General features: G+C 46.9%; 1 protein-coding gene across 1 annotated transcript in view; it reads right to left on the bottom strand.

The window, feature by feature from the left end:
* The window catches only part of MACO1 (macoilin 1), a 31,292-nt gene extending 13,873 nt beyond the window's left edge, over positions 1 to 17,419 (bottom strand). The window contains exons 1-6 of the mRNA XM_065857344.2: positions 17,124 to 17,419; positions 8,816 to 8,957; positions 8,020 to 8,146; positions 5,023 to 5,146; positions 1,463 to 1,641; positions 515 to 1,013 (exon numbers count right to left, since the gene is read on the bottom strand). Coding sequence (XP_065713416.1) covers positions 515 to 1,013; positions 1,463 to 1,641; positions 5,023 to 5,146; positions 8,020 to 8,146; positions 8,816 to 8,957; positions 17,124 to 17,203 — 1,151 coding nt within the window. The 5' untranslated portion in view covers positions 17,204 to 17,419. The remainder of the gene's footprint in view (positions 1 to 514; positions 1,014 to 1,462; positions 1,642 to 5,022; positions 5,147 to 8,019; positions 8,147 to 8,815; positions 8,958 to 17,123) is intronic.
* Between the last annotated feature and the right edge of the window lie 315 nt (positions 17,420 to 17,734).

Genomic DNA, 17,734 nt, shown 5'->3' with positions numbered 1-17,734 from the left:
CCTACGCTTGTCAATTGGGGATTAAAGCAAAAGGCGAACATTTCAAGAGGAAAAATATAAAACAAAACAAAAAATGAAGATAAAACAGCTGGTCGGGCACCACCAAACCCCACTGAGCAACCTGGGGTTGTGAGAGTCACCCCATGGGAGGTTTGTCAGGAGCACACGCGCTCAGCTCTGTAATAACAACCGTCCGCGTCTCTCTCGTGCCTGCTATCAAACGACTGGCCCAGCTATTAACTGTGCCTCACAACACCCCTGTGAGGTAGGTAACCATCATGTTCTCATGTAGAAAGGACACAATTTGCCCCAGGCTGTGTAGCAAACCGGAGGCAAGAACCAAAACAGAACCCGAAAGGCCCAGTTCTCAGTGATCTCCTTCCATTACAAGACAATTCTCCTTTCTTTATGGGACCGTACATTACATTTTCCTAAGACAAAACCGAAAGATGCGATGTACTGGAACAAAGGGAGGATAAGACGGGCTGTTACACAATGCTCAGATCAAACTTACCTTACCAGTGCATCTGGTTTGCTCAGCTGGTTATTAGGAATACAATTTTCCATTAAGTCCTTGTGCGTGCTCGGGCTCTTGCTCGCACACTTCTGTTTCTTCTCGTTTTTCGCGGATGAGGAAGGGATGCTCCCGTTAGTCGCACTGTGACTGCGAGGCGACGAGTTCACAACCCCGCTGACGTTTTTGTAGTTTTTGGCCGAGGCAGTGCATGAGTCCTCTTTCAAGAGGTTTTCTGTACTTCCTACAAGATCATTATTTAATCTTTTACTATTGATATGGTTTTCCATATATTCAATTTCTTGTATTTTAGAGTCTACGGGTTGTAAAATGTTGTTGTTTATTCCAAGGTTGTGTTTCTTAGCATCCTTGTCCTTTTCTTTCCCTTTTTCTCTATATTCCAGCTCCGGCAACGTCGTGGATATTTTTTTGTTGGCTGGAATGCCTCCATTGTGCTGCAGAAGTATTGAGGAATCCATATCCGATAATCCTTTGGCTGCTGCAATACCAAAATAAAAACACACTTAGTTCATTAAATCAATCAGTAGTGACACACAAGGAAAAATCACTGAGTACACATCAAGCATTTCAGCAGCAAACAATCATTATTAGGGCCTATCTAGAGAAGAATATCGGAAGTCGCGTGATGTTTTGGGACTTTTTTCTCATTACAGGCAGGAAACGGTAACCTAGAGATTTAATAATAAATAGTAGTGCTTCACAGAGCACGAACTGACCAGATTGAGGCAGTTGCTAATAAAGAACTAAACAGAGAGGGCATAATTCACTGCTACCGTCACACTAACCACGGCCAAACAGTTTTATTTCTGGCTCCTCTAAGTTCACTGCAGTTTCATCAAAACAACATGGACTAAAGCAGCTCTTCCTTAGCTGGTTGGTTTTTAAATAGCAGATAGTAGCAAACACGTAATAACAAGTAGAACTTGCCTTCCTCTGCCTCCCTCTCTTGCCGCTGTAGCATCTGCTGTTCCGGGGGCAGCGCCTGCTGGAGAAGCTGCATGTAGAACTCATTTTCCTTCTGCACTTCTTTCTGTTTTCTTAAACGCATCTTGTAGCTGACGTAACTTTTAAAGCCGAAGCCCAAAGTCACAACAGGATAGCCAATACTAAGGAAAACGAAAAAAAAAAGGTAGTATCATTATTCAAAATGTAACCATAACAGCAAATTAATACTTGGAGTAAATTATATAGCTGTGAATACATGTGGATTACAACTTCTCATAAAAAATTACATAGAAAACTTTTTTTGCTGTACTCAAAGCTACAGTTCCAAAACGTAGGCACTTCTTATCAAGATCAGGGAAAGGGACCTGTGGGTCCTGCGGACAGGAGGGTGACCATGAGCCAGCACTGGGCCCTTGTGGCCAGGAAGGCCAATGGTACCTGGGGTGGGTTAGAAGGGGGTGCTCAGTGAGTCAGAGAGGTTCTCCTGCCCCTCTGCTCTGCCCTGGGGAGACCACACCTGGAATATTGTGTCCAGTTGTGGCCCCTCAGTTCCAGAAGGACAGGGAACTGCTGGAGAGAGTCCAGCGCAGCCACCAAGATGCTGAAGGGAGTGGAGCATCTCCCGTGTGAGGAAAGGGTGAGGGAGCTGGGGCTCTGGAGCTGGAGAAGAGGAGACTGAGGGGGGACTCATTCATGGGGATCAATATGGAAAGGGGCAGTGTCAGGAGGATGGAGCCAGGCTCTTCTGGGTGACAACCAGTGACAGGACAAGGGGCAATGGGTGCAAACTGGAACACAAAAGGTTCCACTTCAATTTGAGAAGAAACTTCTTCTCAGTGAGGGTGTCAGAGCCTGGCCCAGGCTGCCCAGGGAGGTTGTGGAGTCTCCTTCTCTGCAGACATTCAAACCCGCCTGGACCCCTTCCTGTGGAACCTCAGCTGGGTGTTCCTGCTCCATGGGGGGATTGCACTGGATGAGCTTTCCAGGTCCCTTCCAGCCCCTGACATTCTGGGATTCTGTGATGATCAAATTATAGCTCATTACAGACAGCAATTATCTGTCACATAGATTAAAGGATTACAACAACACAATTGCACCACGCATGGCACAGGCAGATTTAGACAAGCACCAGGGCAGCAACCGTGCATCTTTTAAGAAGAAAACAGCCAAATACAGCTTAAGCTCCCAAGTTTCACTCCTCAAGGGCCATGTGATGTACAATTAAGCTGGGAGATGCGTTAACAAATGTGGCAACGAACAGCCTTTGGAAATTCCTCAATTAAGAGACTGACCTTGAAGCTGTAAGCGAAAACCATTTGATCTCTAAACTTAGTTCTTCCACTTCTCTTACTGACAGATAAGATATGAAGAATTTCACTTCCAGCCAGAATCTGCTGTTCCATTTGTTGACGGAGATGACAGAATTTTGCAACTACTTTTTTGGGTATCAGCTTCATCACGCAGAATTTCAGTATTCTCATTAGCTTGTGACAACTGCACCGACACTGAACGCTAACAAATCGTGCCAGTGCATTTATTAACAAGGACACTCAACCAATGAGCAAACATCCCTGCATAAAAATAAATATATCTTTGACAAGTTGTGGCAGAATGCAAACCCCCCTCTCTCCTTCATGATGGAAGGAGTAGACACATCTCCCTCTCTCTCTGCTGCTTGAGGCTGACAGCTTCTTTTGTTTGGCTCCAGAGCCCCTGGCCAGGGCCGTTAACAGAGAGAAGGGAGCGCAGAGGTGCCAGGGAGCCGCTGGGCACCCGCGGTCAGCATGGGGGATTTTGGAAGCTTCAGGGGCACCCACAGCAAGCGTGGAGGTGCAGAGAAGCTTCTGGAATGCCCACAGTCAGATCTGATCAGGCTATAAAACAGGATTCTCGTCGAGACGCTGCCTCTTGTGCGGATCTGTTGGAGTTACGAGCTGAGCCGCTGCCGCCAGGAGCCGCTTTCCCCGCCAGGATGGAGACTCCGCTTGCCTTGCCGCCACAGGTGTGAGTAAAATTTACCCTCGCAGGATTGCGAGTGTATCTACTTTCCGTGCACATTTGCACGTGTATTTATATTTTCCGTACACATTTGCACATGTATTTTCCGTGTTCAATACGAGCACGTGTATAAATTATTTCCTGTATAATCGCGAGTGTATTTTCCTCCCGTGCTTCCACATAAGCACGTGTAATATTCCGTGCACATTTGCACGTGTATCTCTCCTCACAGAATTGCAAGTGTGTTATAAAATTACCCTTGCAGGATTGCGAGTGTACACTTTCCATACTCAATACGAGTATTTGTATCCCTTTCCAATAACCCCACACCATGTTCAGGCAAGTGTGGACTCTTCCTGGACTCAGGGACGGCTCCGGTATTGTTTTGGTGAAGCCAGGTGCATGCACTCTGTGGACCTCCTGTTGTATCAGTTGCTGCCCCTTAATAATTTACCTCAACTGATATCCAAACCTGTATTCAAGTCACTTTTGGAGTGCTAAAACCCTCTTTCTCACCGGTTTAATAAAAGTTGTTTTGGACCCTGTTGTCCCTTAAACTAACCCCGGGGTGCCTCCATGACACAAGTATTTTAACAACGCACAGCAAAGTTGCATTTTAAACACTGAAGGTGTCCTAGATCGGGGAAAACTCAGGTGCACATGGCGATTAACCATTAAAACCTCCTCGTTCTTTGCTCAATAATAGCACTGTGCAAACTGCATTTCTAAGGAAGCTGCCAGAACGCGGGACCCATTTGCACATGCACCTGATGTTATCTGTGCCAATGCTGCTTTTGTGACCCTGTGCGCAGCCAGCTGCAGTTACAGTTCTAGAGCTCGGGTGACGAGCTGAAACGCTTGCATCCAATTCAGCTCCTAAAGTGCTTTTGTAACCTATTCTAGAATTTAATTGGTGTTTCAGAGGTTTATTGGACAATGTAGACGATGTACATTAAAATAACACATGGCTAATTTATTAGAGTGGATCACAGGAACTGGACCAAATGAGTCCAGGGAAATAGGACATGTTTTAAATGCAGCCTAATCAACACTTACTACACTGAAAACTTGCAGAGTGTATTTCTTGCGGAGATGGATATTCTGCAGATGAATATTTTCAGGAAGTCACTCTCATCCCTTGCAAAGTAGTGCAATAAGTACTGTTTGGTTTGTATTTCTTGTCACAATTTTCAACCTGAAGTTTATGTGATTCCCTTCCTCTGGGGATTATGAAATCAGATGCTCATGAGAACCCTTCCCATTGGTGGGGAAAGAGGAATGCTTCATTACAGAAACATAAAATTGGAATGGGATACAGAAATGATCAAATATTTTGAATATCCACGCTGCAATTTAGCTCACATCTTCAGAAAGGCTGCCCTTGGTTCATGTTTTGCATCCATTTCTCATGGAATATTTAATAATGGATGCGTGACGGGAGAACTGAACAGCCAAACCCTGTACCAAAATAAAAAGCCCTGAATACTAATTTCCCCAGTGAAACAAACATTAATAAGAAAAAGAGGAAAAAAACCCACACTTACCAGTGTGCTGCAAATGGACGACAAAGGTCTACATGGAAGTTTTTTAGATCTTTAAATCTAATGGCTGCTTCAATATAAACGAAAAGTATCCACAGTGATACTGTTGGTAAGCACACGCCCCTCTCTATTGAGAGAAGAGAAAAACAAACACCTTACTAATATATTACAAGCAGCAAATACTTTCAAGTTATTTATAACACATTCCAAAAGCGAAAGGAAATTGTCAGACACTTAGAGAACTGGAAGAGGCTTTTTTTTCAGAATGAGTAAGGCATTTGACACAGTTTGCACAGCATCCTCACAGCTGAACTGAGGGAGTGCGGTCTGGATGACTGGGTAGTGAGGTGGACTGCGAACTGGCTGAAGGGAAGAAGCCAGAGAGTCGTGGTCAATGGGGCAGAGTCCAGTTGAGGCCTGGATCCAGTGCAGTGCCTCAGGGAGCAGTGCTGGGGCCGGGATTATTCAATATATTCATCAATGATTTGGACGAGGGAATAGAGTGACTATCAGCAAGTTTGCTGATGACACCAGGCTGGGAGGAGTGGTGACACTGGAAGCTGTGCTGCCATCCAGAGACCTGGACAGGCTGGAGAGCTGGGCAGGGAAAAATGTAATGAAATATAAGAAGGGCAAGTGCAGAGTCTTGAATCTGGGCAGGAACAACCCCAGGTTCCCGTATAAGTTGGGGAATGAGCTATTAGAGAGCAGTGTAGGGGAAAGGGACCTGAGGGTCCTGGGGAGAGCAGGGTGACCATGAGCCAGCACTGGGCCCTTGTGGCCAGGAAGGCCAATGGTACCTGGGGTGGGTTAGAAGGGGGTGGTCAGTAGGTCAGAGAGGTTCTCCTGCCCCTCTGCTCTGCCCTGGGGAGACCACACCTGGAATATTGTGTCCAGTTGTGGCCCCTCAGCTCCAGAAGGACAGGGAACTGCTGGAGAGAGTCCAGCGCAGCCACCAAGATGCTGAAGGGAGTGGAGCATCTCCCATGTGAGGAAAGGCTGAGGGAGCTGGGGCTCTGGAGCTGGAGAAGAGGAGACTGAGGGGGGACTCATTCATGGGGATCAATATGGAAAGGGGCAGTGTCAGGAGGATGGAGCCAGGCTCTTCTGGGTGACAACCAGTGACAGGACAAGGGGCAATGGGTGCAAACTGGAACACAGGAGGTTCCACTTAAATTTGAGAAGAAACTTGTTCGGGGTGAGCGTGGCAGAGCCTGGCCCAGGCTGCCCAGGGGGGTTGTGGAGTCTCCTTCTCTGCAGACATTCAAACCCGCCTGGACCCCTTCCTGTGGAACCTCAGCTGGGTGTTCCTGCTCCAGGGGGGGATTGCACTGGATGAGCTTTCCAGGTCCCTTCAACCCCTGACATTCTGGGATTCTGTGAAAGTGCCTGTGACATCTTTATGTTAAACCAACTCTAAACTTTGGTCTCCTTATCTTGCTTTATTACTTTTATAAGGTACCAGTGAAAAATAACAGATGCCCAGCTAATGAAGTAGCTTGGCACAAAACCCTACCCAGAGAGGGAACACAAAGGGAAGAAACAGCAGATGAGGTAATGTTAGAGCTTGTGATGTTTGAGTCAGAAGTGCTAAGTTGGGACTAAGTTTTCACTCCAAGCTGGGTCTATCTTGGTAGCAGCAGCAGCAAACGAATCCGCTGGGAAACCAGAATGAGCGAGCCCAGCACTGGTTACTCCAGATACAGTAACACAGAAAAGAGTGGGACTCAAAACTTCGCACCGGGGAACGTGCGAGACGTGGAATTGATTCCTCTCCCCAGCATCACTGGCGAGAATGTACAATAGTGGCCAAGCAAAACGAAGGTCTTAATCCTCTTGGCTGATGGAAACGCTGCTGCTGCACGTGATACGGCCACAAATTTGCACAAATCAACTCCAGTTACGTGCCACAAGCTCCATACAATCTAAGTTCCTGATTACATACTGACATCAACATATTGTGTGATGGTTTGGAAACAGGTCTTAAGTTCAAAACTAAAAGAGCATCATTCTGAGGGCCTGATGTTGCTGCCTGTGGTGTCTGCTGTGGTTTTTCTATACCAGTTACACTCTGTGTAAACGAAAAACCTACACAACTTAAAGGGACTCAACACTTCAGCTATGTAGATATATCACCCAAAAAGATCAGAACTGCCCTACAAAAAATAGAGCAAGTTCCCATCAATTAAATGAGCATTTAAAAGGAAGAATCCTGAAGGTTGCAGTGAATTAAAATATTAAACAAGTCAGAGTTAATACTGGCCCACAAGGTTTTTCTTCTAGAGTTTCTAAACATCAACTCTGAGAACAACTTCAGATAACACTTTAACATCTGAATACAATCCTAAAAATAACTCCAGGTTTTGTATGTGTTTTAAATTGGGCAGCACCTGCTTCTCAGCAGCTCCCATTAGCTCCCACATTGTCATTATGACAAATGACTAATTTGTCAGAACACTGCCTGCGTTCACCAGCAATCAGAGGAACGATCCACGCTATCCTGCGTGTCCTTGTGATCTGACAGCAAATCTAATGCAAAATATTCCAAAAGCCCCAAATCCCAGGGACTTGGGTAGAGAAAAGTTTCCCAAAAAATCAAGTTTTATTCCTAATTTTTTTTGATTCAGAAAGACACATGTAACCCATGTCAACTATCAGTGCTCGTGCAAACTAAACCACCTCCCAACAACCAAATGCTGCCCCAAACCCCAAGGATTTATTAAAAATAGCCCCCAAACAACTACATATTAAAAAAAGAAGGATTGGAGGAAGGGAAAAGATTGTCTACATAGGTCTTGAGCTGTTGGGGCAGCTGCTGGCATTACCAGCCTTTTCACTCACAAACTGAACCCCATTGACACAAAGTTGACTAATAAGAATTTAAACTATGACAATAGTTAAAACAAACCTGGTAACAAATAAAAGAGTTTCTGCATGCTACTAAGAGCTGTAAAATAGAGATTCAAATCAATACGTCGTAAATACAAAATAGGGACCTACCTGTGTGCCAGACGTACTGTACCCAGACATAGGTGCTGGCAGCAAAGAACAGCCATTGGATCGGGATGAAGAGCAGACATATGATATTGGATGTGAATGCTACACAAACAAAAAATACTGAAAAGGCCTGAAAAGAAAGGAGGGGTAGGGAGGAAAGAAGGGTGGGTTGGTTTATTCCAGCAAATATTACCAGTTGATTTATTAATGGTGACACCACAATGATTTCAACATCGAAATGTTAGTGTTGTCTGTAATCAGGGCAAAGAAATGGAGCGGTCCAGCCAACGGAAGCAGAAAACTCAGCGAATTGCGGGAGAATGGGTGCAACGCGAGAAACTGTGCCCATCCACTCTCCCAACAAGGCTCCACACAGCTGTATTTATTCCTCATTACTCTGTTTGCAGACTTGCATTTTCCCTATTGATACAGTATTACCATTACTACATTCTCCTTCTGGAAAAGAAATGCAAAGAGCAGCATCATTTACTGTCTGAAAGAGCCGTAAATCACTAAACAGGTAGGGGCTTCTGGTTTACTTTAAAGAAAATCCTGTTATCTCAGGAATTCAAACACTATTTTCCTAGAGTGAAGATGTGATAGCTGCACGTTTCACTTCCACTTGTCGCAGATAAAATAGGCAGAGCAAAGAGACTTAAGCCCAGCTCAGTCACTTGAAAATTCCTCCTCTTGTGAAAATCACCATTGGCACCACTAAGTTAGCCGAATAATGTTGAATGTGGCCTGAAACATGGCAGGATTTCCCTGCAAAGAGACAGGGATTTGGGGTTGTACTTACCAAACCCTGGTATCTGAAGGAATCGTAAACGCTCCTGATGAAGAGCCAGAACGGCCACAAATACTCAAATCGGAACTCCAGGACAAAATCTGCCAGCAGCACCAGGGCCCACACCACCAGGAACTTCAGATACAGAAACGTGCTGGGAAGAAAGAAAATCATTTTAAAAAAAAGGTAATTTCAGGGCAGTATTTCCAATAGAGATGCTTACTTTTTATTTAAAAGTTTAGGAATGAAAGCCATAGACAACTATAATACAAGTAAGAAAACTTTATCCAAAAGAATGGCACAAAATAAGCAGCTTTATTATAACGTTGTCACACGAAAATCAGACCTAGGGTAACGAAGTTAATTATATTCAACTGCCTTTGTTTTTAAAGCAGCAAAGAACCAGAAGGGTCGCTGCTCTTTCAGCATCAACCTCCCTTCACTTTGTGGGGTATTTTTATAAAGAGAGGCCTCGCCAAAGGGCCGTGGGCCCAGCTCAAACGCTTCTCCTCCAGTCTGCACCCTCGGAGCTCAGAAACGTCCGTGTTCCCTCTCACCACGCTGCAGACGTTCGCTCATTTTCCATATGTAACACAAACGGCAACACCAATAAATGGAGATACGTTTTAAGCCTACAACTATAGCGATTAGTAAGACTGGTTGGATACTGAGCTGTCAAGAGTTAGATTTGAAAACATCCACATTTACGCACATGTATCCCTAAAAATAAAAAGAAGAACACCCAACCACGCAACAGAAAAATGGAAGCACATGCAACTTGAGGCCAGGCAGTTCAACTTCTATTTTTCAATTATTTCTAAGCCATGTTCCCTTATTCTCAGTCCTGCATTTTGAACCATTGATGATCCTTTTCTCCTACAGAGCTCAGTAGATGTGGAGATCACGCTTGCCGAACACAGGAGCACCGGAGGGACCAGCCCAACCCATTCTGCTAAAGAGGAGGAAGCAAAACCCTTTTGCCCCCAAACCCAGCATCCAGAAATCTACTGAGTTACTCCGGTTCCCCAAAACGCAACTACCTTCTTGCACTGTTACCACAAAGGTAGGTTTTTAAAGATATAAAAATATAAAGGGTAGCTTTTCCTTTCAGTAACTGATTTTCCCTCCTGTATCACCCTGCCAACAGAACCAGCAGAACTTTGCCCTGGAATGTTTGCTGCGGAGTTGCCAAGAGTTTTCACGCGCAGTGCCAGGTAGGGCCAAGTTTCCACAGCGCTCACGGGGCTTTTTTAGGAAGTTGTTCGCAGCTGCGGAGCAGATACAAAATAGAAAACTCCACCAGAAGTGTCAGGTACCGAGAAGCAACTGTAAAATCAGTACAAGCTGAAGACAGACTTCATAGAAAATACATTTATCAAGCCTGAGATAAATATGCAACTATCCCTACATTTAACCCACCTCAGCCTCCCCACACACACCTTTTGGAATATTCTTTAACTTAACCTATGGGGAGAGGCTGAGGGAGCTGGGTTTGTTCAGTCCGGAGCAGAGGCGGCTTAGAGGTGAGCTCAGCACCCTCTAGAACGACCTGAAGGGCAGTTCTAGCCAGGGGGGATTGGGCTCTTCTCCCAGGCAGTCAGCAATAGGACAAGGGGGCAGGGGCTTCAACTCTGCCAGGGGAAATTGAGGCTGGAGATGAGAAAGCAATTCTGTGCAGAGAGAGTGGTCAGCATTGGAATGGCTGCCCAGGGAGGTGCTGGGCTCACCGGCCCTGGAGGTTTGTAAACTGAGATTGGCCATGGCACTGAGTGCCATGATCTGGTGAACGGACTGGAGTTGGACCAAGGGTTGGACTGGATGATCTCTGAGGGCTTTTCCAACCCAGCCCATTCTGTGATTAATGGGACTGAAAAGCACGTCAATATAGAGGCTGCATGAAGGACTTGAATTTAATGGAAACAAAATTAGTGACACACACACTTGAAGAGTTAAGGTCCTGCTGTTTGCAGTTTTTACGGAACCATCCCCAGCCGCTTAGTCAAAAACCCACCAAAACCCATTAAACAGACACATTTCTCCTGGCAGATCATGCTTGTTGTTCTCTGTTTATTTGAAGTTTAGATCTTCCCCAGAAATTTGTAAAAAGCAGTTGCCTGCAGAGAATGGAGATAAAAGGTGAGAGGCACCGGCCGCTCCTTTGGGCCGTGCTCCTGAACGGTACACGTGCAGCTCTCAGGAGCTGAGAAAACATCTCAAGGCATCACACCTACGTGATCATTATTCTGTCTGGTTAGCTGGAAAAGCAGCTGTGTTGTGGAGGCACTTTCTGCTGGGTTAAAGTTACGGTTATTGTTTCTTTTTCTACCCCTGGAATCCATAAAGACACCACATTTTTCCTAGCGAATTAGCTTTATCAGAACTAACGCTTTTCAAGTGTTAAGTGCCACTCCAAGTGAAAGCATTTGCTGCATTAGAGTTCAGTAACACAGCTGTTGAAGTGATTTCTAATATTAAATTATATCAATCCAACGGCCATGGTGACATTTACCACCTTTAAAGTGGAATCGTAACAATACAACATTTGTCTTAAGCTCTGCCTATTTCTAAGGCATCTGAAGGACTCAAAAGCAATTAAGAATTTAACGAGTACAGGACTAAGACACAAAAAGTCGTTTTCATTTACAAAGGACCTCATCCACTTATCTTGGCATCAGCAACCAAGTTCATGGTTCTGTAATGTATTCCACACATTTATTCAACAGCATGAATCCAGATGCATACCCGCACTTTGAGGACACGTTTTTAAGACACTACACTCCATCAATTATTAGTGTGGGAGGTTTTATTGCTGATTGTTATGTTTTTTTCACATCAGGACCCACTGCCCCCCAACCAAAGCATGCAGGACTGCAGGCTCTGACTCTGCACTCCATAACTAAACACTCCATCCCAGCTTTAAAACTTGATATTAGCAGCAGCCTAAAGACACCAGCTCCCTCCCCAACAGGGCTGGTTTTACAAACAGTGCTGAGCTTCCACAGCCACCCAGAGCGGGGCAGGAGCAGCTTGGGTGCTGTGCTGCAGTCTGCTGATGGCAACCGGGGTTTGCAGGGGGGAGAAAGGAACCCAAATCTCAGCTTCACTCCTTGCACCAGGGTAAGTAAACTGCACACCCAGAGGTGCTGCTCCCGGCCAGCACTCAGCGCAGCAGGTCAGGTACCAGTGCTGAGTGAACAGACACCTCTGCAGGGAACACTTACACCAGTGATGGTTGAAAAATGCCCCAGCTCCCTCAGCCTTTCCTCACACGGGAGATGCTCCACTCCCTTCAGCATCTTGGTGGCTGCGCTGGACTCTCTCCAGCAGTTCCCTGTCCTTCTGGAACTGAGGGGCCACAGCTGGACACAATATTCCAGGTGTGGTCTCCCCAGGGCAGAGCAGAGGGGCAGGAGAACCTCTCTGACCTACTGACCACCCCCTTCTAACCCACCCCAGGTACCATTGGCTTCCTGGCCACAAGGGCCCAGTGCTGGCTCATGGTCACCCTGCTGTCCCCAGGACCCCCAGCAGGAATTAAATGACTAACAAAATTCAGCAGCAGCCCTTTTCCTTTTCTCTGCTTTGTACTTGCCACTCTTACTCCATCCTTTGCCCTCTCAATCCCTCGACTCCTCGCAGACTCCTCTTCCTTTCCGTGTGTTGCTACTGTGATCAGGTCTGTGTGTCCCCTCGCCCCACGCTCCTTGGGAATCCAGCACCAGCCATTCGTGTCTGTGACCCTCGGACACTCATTGATCCTTCTGGGCACATCCACACATCTCCACAATTTTGACAGCTGCTGTGTCAGTACCCTCACTTAGAAATAACACTCACTAGGGCAGAGGGGCTTTCTAACCTCTGTAGACCTTGTAAAAGGCTCAAATATATTCCATTATGCCAATTATAATTCTGAGTTTGTTCTCTATACAGAGGAAGATTGCTGCAGATAAATACTTAAAATCTGGGTTATCCAGTTTTCTGACACGTGTCAAAAAATCTGACTTCAGTGATCTGGCAGGGCTTTAAGAAGGACAAGGCTTTCCCTGGAAAACTGGCATATGGTATCTAATCCGGGAGGGGAATTCAAGAGGAGGGGGAAGGATGGAAACGTTCCCGAGAAGACCACGGTGCCCAATGGGAAGGAGCAGTGATGACAGTGCTGCAAACTCTGTCAAATGTCAATTGATTGCTAACGTATACTGAACAGAAAGATTTGTTCATAATCCAATAGTGGCTGTGCTCCCGCTTTGAATTTTCAAACAAATAATTTTCTTCCTCCCCCCTCCAGGGACAGATGCCATTCCCTTTGTTCTCTTTTAAAACCCCACAGAAACATTGTGCTTGCTGTAAGGTAACAACATTCAAAAAAAGACCCACAAAACAATAATGCACCCCAAATCCAAACGGATAGCAAATTAAGCTTCTATCCTACCCCACTGTTAGCAGCAAGTCTCAAAGGCTGGAAAGTGAAGCTTGGCAGGTTTTGTTTCATAGCCCGGCTCACAGAGGATGGGAGTGGAAGGAGTGGAAGGCACCTGGAGGCTGGCAGGGCACCAAAGGCACAGGTGGGGGTTAGAAAAGTGCAGTTTAACATCCGTGTGAAATGACCAGAGTCCCCAACCACCATCTCAGGGTTGCTCATCCAACACCAGACAAAACATCAGGGATGCTGACTGAATATCACTGGAAATTTTCAAATAAAAAAGCTTTATATATGGAAACACACAAACAATTATATATATATATATGTAAGAGTGTTATTAGTGGACAAAAACAGTAGTATAGAATGAGCACAGCAAATATGCAAGAGAACACAGGACTGCTGGGATCTGGTCTGCGTGTTGGAAACTATTATGTGAAATACTTGCCAGCTAAATTTTTGAAAAGGAAGAGACATGTAAAGAATCCCAGGAAACCTCCCTGAGTACTTATTCGGTGCCTTGATACAGCGAAGTATCAGTCACTGAACTATGGAAACGTAAGTAAAGGAAGAGAAACCAGAAAACTCTCGCAGTCATTCTGCTGAAGCACGGGCACAATCAGCACTGTAGCGCTGAACAAGAGGAACTGTTACCCCACTCGGCTGAAAACATCACGGTCCAGAACACGTCAAATAGAGCCAGAGAACTGCAGTGTGCAGAGAAGGAAAGTCACTGGCAGGGGGAAGCAATATTACATGTACTATTGGGGCTGACACACTAGAACACATTTAAATGTAAGCTAAATTAGATTTGAGACCTGAATTTAAGTTAAAGTCATCAAAGGTAGCACTGTTGGTTTGTTACCGACCTCCAGGGCAGGCTGAGAAGAAAATCTTTTTCCATGTATAGGAAGCTTATAAAAAATGTGCCAGAATAAATCAGTAGGAAGAATCATTATGGATTAAACAAAAAAAAGCCCCCCAAAAGGCCACATTCCTGGAGCTAGCAATGAACTGTTTTTCCTTACAGTTTATTTGGCTGTCAATAGTCAAAAATCAAGTCCTGGGCAATCAGCAGGATCAGGATTTGGTGGCGCACAGAACCACAGGGGTGTGTGAGCAAAGCCATCGTGGTATCAAGAAATGCTGCCCGCACCGCGGTGCCCAGGGGCACAAATCGATTCAGTGCCCGCAGCGGGTACCCAGTAACCACCAGGGATCCCAGACACATCCTTGGCCGCCAGCCCCGGCACCGCCTGCGACAAAGGGCAGTATACCTATAGGGCTAAAATAAACCCTTAATTCTAAAGGAACATACAGTGTTTAAGGAGTATGGTCAGGAAATTCAGGATCCATAGCATGTCGGCTGATGGGACAGCGTAAATTAAGCCAATAACATGTGGAATTCATCTTGAAACTTAACCAGCGACAAAATTAGTAGCAAGTGCCAATATGACTCAGGAGAGCCCAAACAAGCAGTATCAGCAATAAAGCTGAAGGACTTTAAATAGATCAAGGATGAGGACTGGGAAGAGTTAGAAACAAGCAGGAACAAGAAAACTTTAATTGCTTAACTGATGACAAGCTACAATGAATACTTTAATTAACAACTAAGGTTTTAATGCCGCCCCGGTGTCAAAGGTATAAGATGTTAATCACTGGAGCATTGTAAAACAATAGCAACAGATAGCTTAAAAAGCGAAAAGGCAGAAAGCAGAAGGAAGGAAAAGCGGCAAACAGAAAAAGCAGCGTGAAGAACAGGGAGGGCAGGTGTTGAAAATCTGGTGGGAAGGGGCAGGGAGGCATTTTGAAAGTGTTTATGAAGGGCTGAGGCCAAACAGACTGGCTAACGTAAGTGTAGAGAACGCCACCAGCAGAGTCTCACTGCAGGACGGTTCTTTCACTGCTTCATCTGCCCCAAAACTCTTCAGCTTTGCAGCTTTTAACTACGCTGTCTCCCCATATGGAAGAATGGGAGGGGGAACAAGGATGGCAAGATGGGTCTTAATTTAAAAAGCAAACAAAAATCCTCCGGGGGAGTTAAGTACCTCAATCACACTGTTTGTTCAGCCTTGCTGTTTTGCTTGTAACACTGCGATGCTGCCTACTGATAACTGTATTTAATGGCTTTGTGTAAGCTGATGGTGACAATTAAGATAAGTTGAATAAATAACCATAGTAATTACAAAAATTTACAAATCTATAGTTATATGAGAAGCTACCTGTTTGTAATTGCTCTGAATTATAGGCGAAAGAAAAGGGGGGGGGGGGGGAGGAAGGAGAAGGAGGAGAACAAAAGAAACAAGAGGTACAATCCACTAGAAGCACCTCCTGGTTGCATTTCCCAAGGAAAAAGCCTTCAAGGTCCTCTTTTCTTTCCAGGGAACAATCCTGTGAAGTCACTGACTGCTTCTGTTTGTCAAAATGCTGCATGAAACAAAGGCTAAAACTCCTATTTCTGAACTAAAGCATTCCAGGAGAAGTCAGTTCCAGCAGCCAGATGTCTCTCTCAGCTCTCGCCACAACTCTGTATGCTGAACACACTCCACAGCTGCTGCTCTTCTCATCTGTTTCTGGTTTTCCCTCCATCTCTCACCTCAAAGGTAATGGAGAGCATGTGATTCTGAATTACTTTTGAAAACTAAGTAATTATATAAGAAATTGCTTACACTGGAATTATTTCCCCAAGACTAGTCATCTTTAAATATTAACTTCTAAGCAATGGGTGTTTAACATTCCAAGCACCGTTTTCTCAACACCTGGGAGTCTAAAGCAACAAGTGACTCTCTGCTCTCACATGGGGATTCACTACAACTACGATAAGCAGTATATTGTGACAATTTTATTACAGTCAGAGCTCGTTATCAACTGTTTCCTTTATGCAAAGCCAGCATCTGCATTGTATAAGTTTGCACAAGTTTCCAGCCACTGCACATATAAACCTGGACTGGACTAGAAAGAGAAATGGGACATAACGCTCAACGTAACTCTCAAAAGCCAGCTTTCCAGCTGCTACGAAAGCTCCCCTTTATTCCGAAATACATAATAATTATATTTCATATAAAATTTGGCATACTTATCAGGAGGGCAGAGCTTTAAAATACTTTATAAAACACACTCACAAGCAGCAAACGCTTATGAATCTGTGCTTTGGTGTGTTCTGCATGTAAACACCTGGAAATCGGGCTTTTGTTCCAGGACACCGCTGAGGTCCATGTCGTGCCCACGAACGTGGATCTCACCTCACTACAGTTCCCTTTCCCATTTCGCGGGTTCAGTGGAACCCGCCGTGTGTTCACCACCGTCCACCCCTGCTCCAGGTGTCACCACACGAGTCCTCGCTCGCGTCCCCCGCTGTTACACCCACATCTCCCGTGTGCTCCCGCTGCAGAGGCCCCAGCACAGGCTCCTTCACCACCACGTGAAAGCCAAGTTTCTCCCAGCACAGGCGGCTGCCGCTCGCCCAGACCCGCAGCCCAGAGCCAGCCCGCCCACCGCCTCACGGGTTTAGCCCCTCAGGGAAAGCCCAGCTGTGAGGAAACCTCCCCCGGGAACCAGGGCTCCACGGCAGGGTGCGAAGCCCGGGGGACGCTCCCACCGGCTCCTCGCTGCTTCCTCCCGGCAGCGCCGACAGGACCTTGGCCAGCAGCTCCCCCCGCACCCCGCGCTCTCTCCCCCGGAGCCGGGACCGGCGGCGGGGCCGCTGCGGCCTAACGGCGGCGCGCAGGCCGCGGGGCGGGGCAGCGCCTGAGGGAGCCGGGGCGCCATGGCGCGCACGGCCCCGCTGACAGGGGCGGGGGAGGCGGGGCGGCGGGAGCCGCTGAGGAGCCGGGGGTGCGAGGGGACCGGGGCGGCGCGTCCCCCTCCACCCTCCCCACCGTCCCGACGGCCGCTCGGTACCTGCCGTAGATGCCCTCGGTGATGCGGTTCCGCTTGAGCGGCCGCCGCAGTTTGCTGCAGTCCGCGCTCCGCCGCTTCATCCTCCCGGCCGCCTCCGGCCCGGCCCAGCCCGGCCGGCCCCGCTGCGCGTCCCGGCCCCCGCGCTGCCCCGGCCCGCCCGGTCACGGCAGCACCATCCGCCCCCGCGGGGGGTTCCCTCGCGACGGCCTTTGTTTTTTTATTATTTTTTTTTTCCCCGGGAAACAAAGAAATAAAAATAATTCCTGGTCCGTCCCTCCCCGCCGCGTCCCCCCGCGCAGCCGCCGCGCAGAGCCCCGCCTCCCCCGGCGCTGCCCAATCAAGTGGCTGACCCTGCCGGAATGACGGCATGGTCAACCAATCAGTGGCGGGGAAAGGCAGATGGACGGCCAGGGAGGCCCATCGTAGCATCAGAAAGTTGGCCCCGCCCCGCCCTAGCGTGGTGCCCGCCCACGCCCTTGATTGATGGTCTCAAGGGCCCGTCAAAGAGAAGGATTCGTGAATTGATGTCTTGTGGGCCAATCCCTGAGTAGATTTTCTTCTCCTCCCGCCTACTGTCCTTCTAGGCTGGTTCCCGCCCCGTGTTGTTATCG

Source organism: Patagioenas fasciata, chromosome 25 (genome assembly GCF_037038585.1).
Source record: "Patagioenas fasciata isolate bPatFas1 chromosome 25, bPatFas1.hap1, whole genome shotgun sequence".
NCBI lineage: Eukaryota > Metazoa > Chordata > Aves > Columbiformes > Columbidae > Patagioenas > Patagioenas fasciata.
This window is presented reverse-complemented; position numbering and strand designations above follow the sequence as displayed.